General features: G+C 52.2%; 1 protein-coding gene across 1 annotated transcript in view; it reads right to left on the bottom strand.

The window, feature by feature from the left end:
• Window positions 1-12,779, bottom strand: part of pkd1b (polycystic kidney disease 1b) — a gene marked incomplete at its 3' end in the record, with an annotated part of 41,052 nt that overhangs the window by 14,918 nt on the left and 13,355 nt on the right. Inside the window, exons 13-27 of the mRNA XM_079756761.1 lie at window positions 12,583-12,735; window positions 10,515-10,673; window positions 9,953-10,238; window positions 9,400-9,502; window positions 8,313-8,441; window positions 7,510-7,660; window positions 6,898-7,035; window positions 6,212-6,359; window positions 5,487-5,942; window positions 5,292-5,372; window positions 4,766-4,907; window positions 2,891-3,143; window positions 1,783-1,978; window positions 788-955; window positions 354-494 (exon numbers count right to left, since the gene is read on the bottom strand). Coding sequence (XP_079612887.1) covers window positions 354-494; window positions 788-955; window positions 1,783-1,978; window positions 2,891-3,143; window positions 4,766-4,907; window positions 5,292-5,372; window positions 5,487-5,942; window positions 6,212-6,359; window positions 6,898-7,035; window positions 7,510-7,660; window positions 8,313-8,441; window positions 9,400-9,502; window positions 9,953-10,238; window positions 10,515-10,673; window positions 12,583-12,735 — 2,704 coding nt within the window. The remainder of the gene's footprint in view (window positions 1-353; window positions 495-787; window positions 956-1,782; window positions 1,979-2,890; window positions 3,144-4,765; window positions 4,908-5,291; window positions 5,373-5,486; window positions 5,943-6,211; window positions 6,360-6,897; window positions 7,036-7,509; window positions 7,661-8,312; window positions 8,442-9,399; window positions 9,503-9,952; window positions 10,239-10,514; window positions 10,674-12,582; window positions 12,736-12,779) is intronic.

Raw genomic sequence — 12,779 nt, 5'->3', positions numbered from 1 at the left:
CGGGACGATATTTTGTGGCCCCCTACTTGACATCAAAGTTTAGTGTTAGTGCGGCCCGGGCGTTGTTGTCAAACACACATTTTTGCTGAGTGGCTTGCCACGCTTTTTTTTTATCACTTGTGATTAGGGGGACCAGATGTCCCGGTTTTGCCGGGACAGTCCCAATTTTGAGTTGTCAGCGATTACATAGCCAACGTGATCTAATTATAGCCCGATCATTAACTTAGATTGGGTCAGTTGTGCTTCTTTTTTTTTTGTTGAATACTTGATGCGGCCCCGCCTGACCCAGACTCTACCTCCAGCGGCCCCCAGGTAAGTTGAGTTTGAGACCCCTGTAGTAACCAGTCACTCACAGGAGGCCAGCACCCTCCTCTCCAGGGTGCCGGTGCCATGGCCCCCCACAGAGAGCCAGTCCTCCACCAGGAAGAAGAAGAGGTGGTCCGTCTGGGGGTCCCACACCACCACCTGCTGCAGGTACCAGGACGGGTCCAGACCTGGGGGAGGGGCAGGGATCACAGGACCATCACCTGACTGGCATTAGGGCCCCTCACCAGTTAACTGGTTGAGACCCCCACTCAAGGACAAGGGACCGCTTCAGCTTTTATCTCTCTCTCTCTCTCTCTCTCTCTCTCTCTCTCTCTCTCTCTCTCTCTCTCATTCAACACACACACACAAACAAGCTATGAGCCATCTTCAACGCACACGCACACACACACAGACAGACACGCACACAAAGAGCCATCTCCAACCCCCCCAGTCCCCCACACTGCCCTCCAGAGGGGGGTACCGGTGTTGTCGTGCCAGATGCAGATCTTCCACAGCTCCCCAAGGCCGTGGGGGGTCTCCAGGTGGAAGTGGTCCAGGCCGCCCAGCTGGAAGGCCCCGCCCCTCTGCAGGTGGCGCCCGCCGCTCTTGGTCGCGCCGTAGAGACACACGCCCACATGGGCCGTGGTGCCTGATGGGTAATCACACAAGATGGCGTTGGAGCTGGTACCAAAAAGACTGTGGGGGGGGGGGTGTTTGTGACTGTAAATAGTGAGAGTGTGTATGCTGTGAGTTTGTGTGTGTGAATTGTGTGTATTATGAGTGTGCGTGTTTATAGTGTGAGTGCAAACAGTGAATGTGTGTTTGTGAGCGTGTACGAAGAAAGAAAACAAACTCCAACCCGTTCCATCTTCATTCTGCATCACATTCCATGCATCAAAAAACTGCCAGCGCTGAACAGACTCGTTTTTATCTACAAGAAAACCTCAGAATCCGATAGTGCCAAGCGAGCACCATCTCTCCCCCGGTCTCCAGGAAAACACTTTCTGGGAAGGCACCCATCAGGCAGCGGCCGGGCAGTACATCAAACTGCTGCGCTGCACAGATCCTGAGCGCCGCTCGATAGCGCTCAGACATCGGCCGGCGGATCGCTGGCTGTGCCGCCTCAGAGATGCTGATGAAGCCAAACGGGAGAAGGCATCGACCGGCCGACGACAAAACCTGGTGTGTACCACCGAGGGAGGGGGGGGGTGAACCGCGGGGGAGGAACGCTTTCTTACAGGACAGCACTTTGGTTATTGGCTGTGATCGAGGGGTCAGAGAGGGGCCGCTTGTTGTAGAGGGGGAGCTTACCCGATGACCTGAACAGTCTGGGATCTGAATACAAAACTGTTCTCGCCACAAGCCTCCGTCACCGAGGGAACGGACCACCATAGGGCTGATATTGGATGAATATGAAAGCTTGCTTTAAGGGCTCTGCCGTGTGTGTGCGCATGTGTGCGCGTGTCCTTGTCTGACCTGCCCCCGGCCTCCAGCCCGTCTTCACCAGGACCCGGTAGCGGTAGCCCCCCACAGGCCCACAGAGCGGCACCGTGCCCAGCCTCCGGCCCTCCAGGTGGTCTAGCCGGTGGGCCACGAGCCCCAGCAGCAGGTGGATCAACACCAGCGCCGCACACACCAGGCCCACGGCCACGCTGAGCCCCCGGCCATCCCCCTGGGGGGGGGAGGGTGAGGGAGAAGATAGATTAACATCACAAATACCAGACGCTTCCATCCAAAGCCACTTACAACCATTTTTGTACACACACTGACAGTGGCAGGGCGACAGCCAGCTCATAAGGAGAGGTAAAGGTCTGATTATGGTCCCACGTTCCCGCAACGCAAGGGGGTTACGGACCCCTTACGTCCTTGCGGACCCTCCTTGCGTCCACCGCAAGGGCCAGACGTGCTCCTCCCAAAAATGGTAACCTTCCGTTGAGGCGACGCAGCAGCAAGGGCTGTGATTGGTCCTCTTACTAAAAGCCGACGCAGAACCATAAACGTTCACAACTGCGTCGAAGCGTCTGCGTGGTCTTTGCATTGCGGGAACGTGGAACCATAATCAGCCCTTTAGGGTGAAGCGTCTCGCTCAGGGACACCTCGCTCAGGGAGCCGGGGATCGAGCTAGCAACCTTCCGGTTAACAAGTCAACCCGCTCTACCTCCTGAGCTACTGCCGCATTACTCAAGGGCATCATGATGTTGCTTTGACGTTAACTCGTTTAGATAGTACAAAGCAGGAAGATAATCTCCCCTTTCCCTTCCTCACTGTGCTGTACTCGCTATTATGCATTCAATTCTCTATTATCCTACTGCAAAGAATGTGATTAAGGGATGAACTTATTTTCTAACGGTTCCTAATATGCTGCTGTATCTTGTTTACTGTATTTTTATTGTAATGTTTTGATGTATTGTCTTGGCCAGGGCGCTCTTGTAAGAGACAGGTTTCATCTCAATGAGACTAACCAGTTTAAAAAAGGTCAAAACAAGATGAAAAACTCTTCAATCCGATTCCTAATTCACTCATTCTTCGTACAGCTCTACCCTCCCTACCCTCACTATGAGCCTAAGAGAAAGATCCTCCATACCGGTGGCAGCAGCACTACGGCCCCGGGGTGGACAAACAGACTGGCCCCGAACACGGTGAGGTGCGTGGTGAGGCAGTGCGCCGAGCGGAGGGTGCTGCCCTCCAGTGGCCGGAGCCCGTCACTGCGCCACCGGCCGTCCGTCACACTGTAGTACTGACACAGGGAGCTGAAGACACACACAGAGGCCCTGATGGGGCCCGCGTCCAGCGACGACTGCAGCCTCACAGAGAGAGGCCTCTCGGTGCTGTTTAACCTGTTAGAGTTAAGCCAACAATCATAAAAATATGGTTATTTTAGAGATCATTTTTTTTTATTAACACTCGCTCTGAACGCTGTATGATCTGATTAGAAGTAGGAACGAAATGGACTCCGCAGGATTAAGCAGCGAGCATGAGAAAAGATAAATACAGATGGAGAACGGGGAAAGACGGTCCCAGACTCCATTGAAGTGGGTCAGGAAAGACAAGCATACTGGTTTACTGTGGCGGGCGTGGCACTGGTTTATATTTCTTCATTGTAAAGTCACAGCCTCATTCTCAGAGGGTCGAGAGGGGGACCCCGAGAGAGGGGGACCCCGAGAGAGGGGGGCCCTGAGAGAGGGGGACCCTGAGAGAGAGGGACCCCGAGAGAGAGGGACCCCGAGAGAGAGGGGGACCCTGAGAGAGAGGGACCCTGAGAGGGGGGGCCCTGAGAGAGGGGGACCCTGAGAGGGGGGGCCCTGAGAGGGGGGGCCCTGAGAGAGGGGGACCCCGAGAGAGAGGGACCCCGAGAGAGAGGGACCCCGAGAGAGAGGGGGGCCCTGAGAGGGGGGGCCCTGAGAGAGAGGGGGACCCCCAGAGAGGGGGACCCCCAGAGAGAGGGGGACCCTGAGAGAGGGGGACCCTGAGAGAGGGGGACCCCCTGAGAGAGGGGGACCCCGAGAGGGGGGGACCCTGAGAGAGGGGGACCCCCTGAGAGAGGGGGACCCCCTGAGAGAGGGACCCTGAGAGAGGGGGACCCTGAGAGAGGGGGACCCCCTGAGAGAGGGGGACCCCGAGAGGGGGGGCCCTGAGAGAGGGGGACCCTGAGAGAGGGGGGGGCCCCCAGAGAGAGGGGGACCCTGAGAGAGGGGGACCCCGAGAGAGAGGGGGACCCCGAGAGAGAGGGGGGCCCTGAGAGAGGGGGACCCCGAGAGAGAGGGGGACCCCGAGAGAGGGGGACCCTGAGAGAGGGGGACCCCGAGAGAGAGGGGGACCCCGAGAGAGAGGGGGGCCCTGAGAGAGGGGGACCCCGAGAGAGAGGGACCCCGAGAGAGAGGGGGGCCCTGAGAGGGGGGGCCCTGAGAGAGAGGGGGACCCCCAGAGAGGGGGACCCCCAGAGAGAGGGGGACCCTGAGAGAGGGGGACCCTGAGAGAGGGGGACCCCCTGAGAGAGGGGGACCCCGAGAGGGGGGGACCCTGAGAGAGGGGGACCCCCTGAGAGAGGGGGACCCCCTGAGAGAGGGACCCTGAGAGAGGGGGACCCTGAGAGAGGGGGACCCCCTGAGAGAGGGGGACCCCGAGAGGGGGGGCCCTGAGAGAGGGGGACCCTGAGAGAGGGGGGGGCCCCCAGAGAGAGGGGGACCCTGAGAGAGGGGGACCCCGAGAGAGAGGGGGACCCCGAGAGAGAGGGGGACCCCGAGAGAGAGGGGGGCCCTGAGAGAGGGGGACCCCGAGAGAGAGGGGGACCCCGAGAGAGAGGGGGACCCTGAGAGAGGGGGACCCCGAGAGAGAGGGGGGCCCTGAGAGAGGGGGACCCCGAGAGAGAGGGGGACCCCCAGAGAGAGAGGGACCCCGAGAGAGGGGGGCCCTGAGAGAGGGGGACCCCCAGAGAGGGGGGCCCTGAGAGAGGACTCACAGCGGGGAGAGGAAGACGGTCTGCTCCACGGAGCCGGCCGGGGAGGAGAGGGAGAGGTCCAGCTCCCGGACCAGGCGGGGGGGACCCGGTAGGGCGGGGCTCACCTCCACCGTGACCCGCCCCGCGCCCGCCGCCCCGGCTCCTACAGATGCATCATGGGAAATAACAAACATCCCATTTAGTGCACATCATCTGAATATATACTCTAGACACGAGTTTAAAGGTTTGAGAACTAGGAATTGGACTGCTGGACTCCGAACGCCATTTCAGGGATTATGTCTTTGAGAAGATCCGTTTTAAAACGTGTGAAACTTTTGAATACCAATGAATAGTTTTCATGTTTCTCTCAGTGTTTAGTACTACGGTAAATATCTAACTCTTAGGGGGAGCTGTGTGGGAAGGGTGAGGTTCAAAGTATCCATTGAAGGGCAGGAGAGGAAGACTGCTTCTGGTCCTCCTAGCTGAGGCTGAGGGTCAGGGGGGCTACGTACCTGGGAGCAGGCTGAGGGTCAGGGGGGCTACATACCTGGGAGCAGGCTGAGGCTGAGGTACAGCCCTGCCTTCTCCTTCAGGCCGTGCACCACCTGGACCGTGAAGTTGACCCCGCCTCCGGCGGGCAGCGTGAACACACTCATCCAGGACGGGTCCCCAGAGGTGTTGGATCCATCTCCTCCTCCTCCTCCTCCTTCCCCCCCCCCCGTCAGCACCAGGGGGCGGGGGCTGGGCAGGGCGAGGCGGATGGCCCGCTCGGGGGGCAGGTCGCGGAGGGGTATCGGCTCGCCTTGGGGGGTGCTGATCTCCATGGCGACCACGGCGGTGGAGATGGGCGGGTCCGCCTCGGCAAAGCCGGCCGGGTCGTCCAGCCCCAGAAGCACCTGCACCACCGCCGCGCTCTGATTGGCCAGCTGGGCCGCCAGGGGGCGGGGGATGTGGAAGGGGCCGGAACCCGTCGGACGCACGCCGCTGTCGGTGCACAGCAGCTCGGACGGGTTTCCGTGGAAACCGAGGGCGGTGAGGTGCGGCGTGTCGAGAGAGAGGGGCTCCTCTCCCGGGACGCGGGGCCCCATCAGCGACCGGACGAGGGCCCCGGCGTAGCCCAGCGCCCTGAGGGCCGCCCCGGGCGCTGGGGGGCCCCCGGTGGAACCAGAGGCGTCCCGGGTCCCTGTCAGGAGTCGATCTGAGGAACCCGGCAGGACAAAGACCTGAGCGCCCGTCATTAAGACGCCCCTGAGGTTCTAAAGCCCCTCTGTGGACAGAGCCAGGGGTCCTCAGACACAGGAGACGACACGCAGTGAATGACTAATCTTCTAACATCGTTACAGCTGACTGATGACCTTGGTCCTCGGAAACATCGTTACAAAATCCATACCATTATACGGCTATATTGTGTCCCAGTCCCACCCGTTAAGTCCACCCAGCACACCCTGAGCCTGTTAGGATAAGCACCAATCAGGTGGAGGACGTTTCTCCCCGTGTGGAGAACCGAGGCCGTCCGGATCCTCCCCTGTTCCTCCATCACGCGCACCATCCTGCCCACCGCTTCCAGAACCTTCTCCTGACAACCCGCACACCACGGCTCGCTACTGGAGACAGCCTGGAGACACACACACACACACACACACACAGACACACACACGCACACACAGAGACACAGACACACACCAACAAACACACACGTGTGCGTGTGTAAATGAGGGGGAGTTATAATCTAATCTTTAATCTCGTCAATTAAAGTAAATTGAATTTGTTCAGCCCTTAATCTCAATCACCAAGAAGGACTTCACGGGTCATATCATTTGACAACCCCCTCACCATGACCTCTCAACCCTGACCTCTCAACCCTGACCTCTCAACGGGTTAAAGAAAATCCTTTGAGAACGAGAACAGAGATGGAGGATCCCTCCTTCCAGAGATGGTTAGTGGAGCATGGACCCAATAATGGGACAGACATCAGGGTAGCACACATCAGGGTAGCACACATCAGGGTAGCACACATCAGGGTAGCATAGCAAGCAAAACAGTGGAAGCCGGTCATTGAGCGGTTAGACTAGAATGTTGAAATGGAACGTAGGTGGTGTAGGGGGTGACGGAGAAGGAGGAGGAAGCGGAGGAGGAGGTGCAGGCTGACTCACGGTGCTCTGGATCAGCGCTGAGCTCACTTGGCCGACGTCATAGAGCGTAGAGACGGGCAGAGAGACCAGCAGGCCGGTCACACCCGCTCGTATCTCCCTGGTGTCCCAGGGCTCAGCGTCACTCCGCCCAGACTCCACCTGTGGAGGGGGGGTCAAGTCAAAGGGTTTTGTTGTCATTTCTGCAGGAAAAAAACGCAGTCATTCTGTACACTGAAATCTTTTCGCCCTGGTAGGCAAACCATACGCAGGAGGCTTGATAGATTCAAAAGCAACATTATAAAATACAAATAATAAATAGTAAATATAATGGACAAATTCAATTAAATGAAACACACGAACACTATCGACAGTTCCATCGTAATGTAAACATCTAAACAACCAAAGCAGTTATGTAATGCAATGTGGAATATAAATATTTGATTGGGTCTAAAGTGGAATGTGCCGATTAATATATTTCATTGGGTAATTCATAAGGTAATTCATACATTACCTTAATTAAATGTTGAAGGTAATGTACATTGAATATACAACACGTGTTCATGTCATAACAATTGTTCAGAAAAGGAGTTGCTAACAGCAGAAGGACCACACTGGGATGGTGAGAGGCGCCACCTGGTGGAGATGGCTGGTGAGGGCCAGCGAGTAGGCCAGGATCTCTTGGGGGTTGCCATGTTGGAGTAAAACCCACAGCTCTCTCTGGCTCTGGTTCCTCAGCCAATCACTGGCCTCGGTGCCCGTTTTCGGGTGTTCAACCGTCAGAGTTCTGCAAAGGTTTGACACATCAACAGGGAGCGGAAATAACCCTCTAAAGAAATATATGAAGTTATAATATGGCTGATATATTCATGACATTACATTTATTAAGCTCACTCTATAATCCGAAGTGATTTACAACAAAGGAGATTCAATTATATTAAATTGTATTTGTAAAGCCCTTAATCACAGGTACAGCCTCAAAGGGTTTAACAGGCCGTGTATTTAAGACATATGATTTATGACATGATATATATAACCCAAAAGGGAAAGAATAATTAGAGAACATACAATTAATCAAATACGCAAATTGCTTTAAATGGTACAATAAAGGTATGTTATGGACCAAGATGCCAACAGAGGAGGCTTTAGGAGATGGGAGTGTTCAAGCTGTCCTGAGGTATTTCTGCCTGATATTCAGAAAGAAAGGATCATCAAGGCCTGAAACAATAACTGACGGGGAGGAGGCCTTGGGATAGACCCAGGACTAGGTGAAGAGATTAACCCTGGCCTGGGAACGCCTCGGGAGCTGGTCAATGTGGCCCGGGAAAGGCCCCCTGCTAGAGCTGCTTCCCCCGCGACCTCCCCCCGGATAAGCGTTTTGACCATGAGGATGAGGACAACAACTGAAGGCTTAGAAGGCCCAGTTCCAGGCGGCTCACCGGTGGAGGGCGATGGCCGTGGCCCCGAACTGGTCCTCCACCAGTACGGTGACGGGGAGCGCCGTCCCGTCCCTCTCCGGCTCAGGGACTCCGGCCGGGACCACCGTGCCCAGCGAGGAGCGGGTTCCCCTGCACAAGGCAGCGTGGGAGCGTTAATGACTTCATGGACGTTCAGACGAGCCTCTCACTACATGTGCCGTCTCAAAATCCATATTTAATATTCACAGAGTATTTGTGGATACCCATTGTTATTCTGATTCATTATTTATTTATTAGTTTTACACAATATCGTTAAATATCACGATATGCGAATTCAGACGACCTAATTGAGGGTCATTAGGGAAGTGTATGGAGATGTCAACTTAAACTAGCTTTTATTCCCAGTTAACTTTCACTAGGTTGTTTTATAATGATTTACCGGCCATATCTCCTTACTCTAATAAAGTAATTAATAAAGAATATAAAACTGGGTAATCCGATATTTTCTTGCCATGATGATACAATTGCATTCAAAGAAGATTGTGCTCCTATGCTGAACTCCTCATGCTAGCTATTTTAGGCTAGGCTTATAGCATTCACCTGTAGAGCGTGAGCAGGGGGCAGTTAGTGGTGCTATGCTAAACTCGTCCTGCTAGCTAGTTTAGGCTAGGCTCATAGTGTTCACATGTAGAGTGTGAGCGGGGGCAGTTGGTGGTGCTATGCTAAACTCGTCATGCTAGCTAGTTTAGGCGGGGTCATCCCTATGTTGCCCAGGTCCTATGTTCCCCGGGTGCAAAGGGTTAGGGTCAGGTTTAGGGTTATGGTTAGGGTTAGGGTGAGGGTTAACCCTAAACCTAACCCTAACCATTACCAATCAGAGGCGAAAAAGGCGGTACTTGCCCCTCCTACGAAAAAAAGATTTGCTCACAGGGTCCTATGTTCCCCGGTCACATACAAAGCGGGGAACATAGGACCCGGGGAACATAGATACGCTCCCGTTTAGGCTAGGCTCATAGCCTCCACCTGTAGAGCGTGAGCAGGGGGCAGTTAGTGGTGCTATGCTAAACTCGTCATGCTAGCTAGTTTAGGCTAGGCTCATAGCATCCACCTGTAGAGCGTGAGCAGGGGGCAGGCTGTGATGCTGGATCCACACGGAGCCACCTGGAACGTGTAGATCAGTTGGGATCCCTTGCTGCTCCCATGCTTCCAGCCTGAGGAGAATACAGGGAGGACATCAGAGCTGACATGAAATACCACTTCCACAGCCAGATATAGTGGCCAAACTTTCTCATCATTTCATTTAATGATAGCATAACGCGTACTTTCATTTAAATTCCTGTGTTCTGATGTGAAGACCTGTGTTGCCTTCATTGAAAGGTGCTATTTGTAACTAGTACTACTGCTGCTGCTGCTACTGCTACTACAGCTACTCCTAAGTGTAACTAATGGTACTACTACCTACTACTGGTACTACCACTAAGTGTTACTAATGCAACTAATGCTACTACTACTACTATTACAGCTACTACGACTACTCCTAATGCTACTACAACTACTACCTCGACAACAACTACTTCTACTACTACTCATATTTGTAATGAATTAAATACATTTAATTGCAATAATTCTCTCTGATTCATTATGACGCCATGTCCCCGTACCGGAGCAGCTGTAGGAGACCAGTGTCTCCAGGGGCCGGACGACGTCCGTCTCTGGGAGCAGAACACAGCGCCCCCCGTGGGGGGGAGGGTGGGGTGCTACGGTCAGCCCGCCGCTGCCCCACAGCCCCGCCTCCCGCTGGGTGCAGTTCAGCGTGAAGGTGTAGCTCCTCCCCTCCTGCAGGACTCCGGGGCGGACCACCAGGGCAGGGGAACGCCCCCCCGTCGAGGTGGTGACCTCGTCCAAGTCAAAGGTCGACCCGCTCTGGTCCTTTGCACTCCATTGGTACTGGAGAGGAAACCAGTAGGGAGTTACATTATATAACCAGTAGGAGATTACATTACAAAGTTACTTTTATACTGGGAAAGAAACCAGTAGGAAATCACATTACACTCTTACACATGTGTAAGCCGAGTTGCATTTAACATTTTTTGATGGTTATATGGTTGTGGTTTTACAAATAATATCCCTACGATTCCTAATTATAAATTATTAGAAACAAAATATGCATATATACATTGCCATTTTCTTATAAATACACACAACTGCTCCATCATGGTTCACCTGGGCCTGGGCGTCACACCGCTCACAGAGTCCCGACAGCACCAGGGGGTCAGTGTAACTGACCCGACGGGAGGAGGAGGAGGAAGAGGTGGCCGAGGAAGAACAGGACACACAGCCCACCGTCACAGGAAACACCTTCCCCGCCTCGCACAGCCTCACCTGGAAGGTGCGCGACGGACCATAAAGCAAATGATGCAACTCAGGCCCAGCGTCTCTTTAAACTGCTGCTGGGCTGGTTCTCAAACCTTTTCTACTACTGTTCCCTCTGTAAGATACTTTCAGCTGACTACCCCCTTCACCGGCATTACATTTTTAGGGAGAAAAATAAATACAAATATAACCGCAAGCGGTGATTAACGGGGTCCGAGCAAAATTAAAAGTCAAGAACGCACTAATGGAAGATATATAAATATAACATATAATTGTCATATTTAAGGAAAGATGTTCCACTTATAAACCTGAACTGCAGCCTCATTCACATGGTCCAAATGTCTATTGATAAGCACACAATATCCAGAAAACACAAAGCACACATTACTCAAGTGAATTAAGGGCTTTCTTCAAAGCATATACCTGAAAAATCTTTGAAATTCTGAGGAAGTTAAACATTAGAACACTAATGGAAGAAATATAAATATGACAGAGTTAATTATGAAGGAAAAATGGTTAACAGAGATGTTCCCCTTAATGCCATATTGTGTCTTGGCAGACCGATTCTTGGAAACTAATGAGCCGGAATGATGATTGCCTGATGAATTTCAGATGCTGTTCAATGTTGTGATTCTTAAATGAGTGGCAATGACAGAATGTCAGCTTGTTCATAATGCTCTAACAGGATTCAAACTCTCAAAAAAAGGATCACCAGTACACGGCATTATCCCGTTGAGCCACTGACATTCCTGAACTGCATTGAGCCTCATTCATATTCTGAAAATGTCGATTGATAAGCACACAACATCAAGAAAACTCAAAGCACACATTTCACAAGAGAATTAAGGGCTTTCTTCAAAGAGTACAGATCTGGTCACATAGGCAAAATGGGTTCAGACTGTGGACGTTTGGCTTTTCTATGAAATTGTGGGAAAAGTAAACATTTTTAGAGCAGAAGACCAGGGTGAAAAAGATGCATCTGTTTTTAGAGATGAATATGATGAAAGAATTTTGAGTCCAGGTCAATCTTGTAAGGAGAAATAAGGCTAGTTCATATTTTTTTTAAATAGCGCCACCTTTGGGTGCAGTACCGCAAATTGGGTTTATTAGTAGTGGGGGGTAATGGTATCCACCTAATAATAGTCATATTTTGTTTATACAAAAACAAAATGGTCATATAAGAAAAATGGGCTAACTGCTCCAAATTTATTGGCCAATATTTCTCAAATGGACCTAAGTAAAACAAATTCTGTTCGATGATTTTTGTGAGGCTTGGTCTAAAGATTTTATGTGGCGATTCTAGAGAATTTTTGATTATTTTTGTAGCCTGTGAATCTTTATAACATGTTTAGCTTTAATATGAAATTGAGGGTTTTATAAATGCGTCTGATTCTAGAGATTATAATTTAACTCATAATTTTGAGTCGAGGTCAATCTGGTGAGGAGAAATAAGCCTAATTCATGATTTTTTACAATAGCGCCACCTTTGGTTGCAGTACCACAAATTTGGGTTTATGGGTAGAGGGTGTTATTGGTAACCATACCTGAACATTTCAAGAGTTTTCGACTTACGGTATAGGCTGCAGTATGACTTTTACAGAATTTGAGGGAAAAAAAAAACATTACAGAAACAATAGGGGCCAAGCAGCTTCGCTGCTCGGACCCCTAATTAACATAAATAATGCATGTGCATTCTATTTGACAGTGTTAACACGAACATTAGAAGGCTGCAAATACTCAACAATTTAGTGAAAAAAATGGCCCTGCACTATTTTATATTGGTGGAAATTTTCTGAGTACCCCCTGCATTACTCCAAAGTACCCCTTGGGTAAGCGTACCCCCATTTGAGAACCACTGCTCTAGACGATATCCAGTTCATCTCCAGACTCTCGAGTACCAGGCCTGCTGTCTACTCACGGTCTGCGTTGTAGAGACGGCTTGCCTGCCGGCCTTCTGGATGGTGAGGGTGAAGACGTAGACTCTGCTGCTGTGCAGTTGGTTGCCAGGGACGGTCATTTGCCTGCCCTCTCTGTCAATGTGTGGACATGGAGGGTCACATGCTGTGGAACTCTGAGAAGGAAACGAATAACATAGAAGCTGACTGTGTTGAATGA

This window comes from Pollachius pollachius, assembly GCF_949987615.1.
Source record: "Pollachius pollachius genome assembly, chromosome: 19".
Classification (NCBI taxonomy): domain Eukaryota; kingdom Metazoa; phylum Chordata; class Actinopteri; order Gadiformes; family Gadidae; genus Pollachius; species Pollachius pollachius.
Note: the sequence above shows the minus strand (reverse complement) of the source record. Positions and strands in the feature narration are given on the sequence as shown.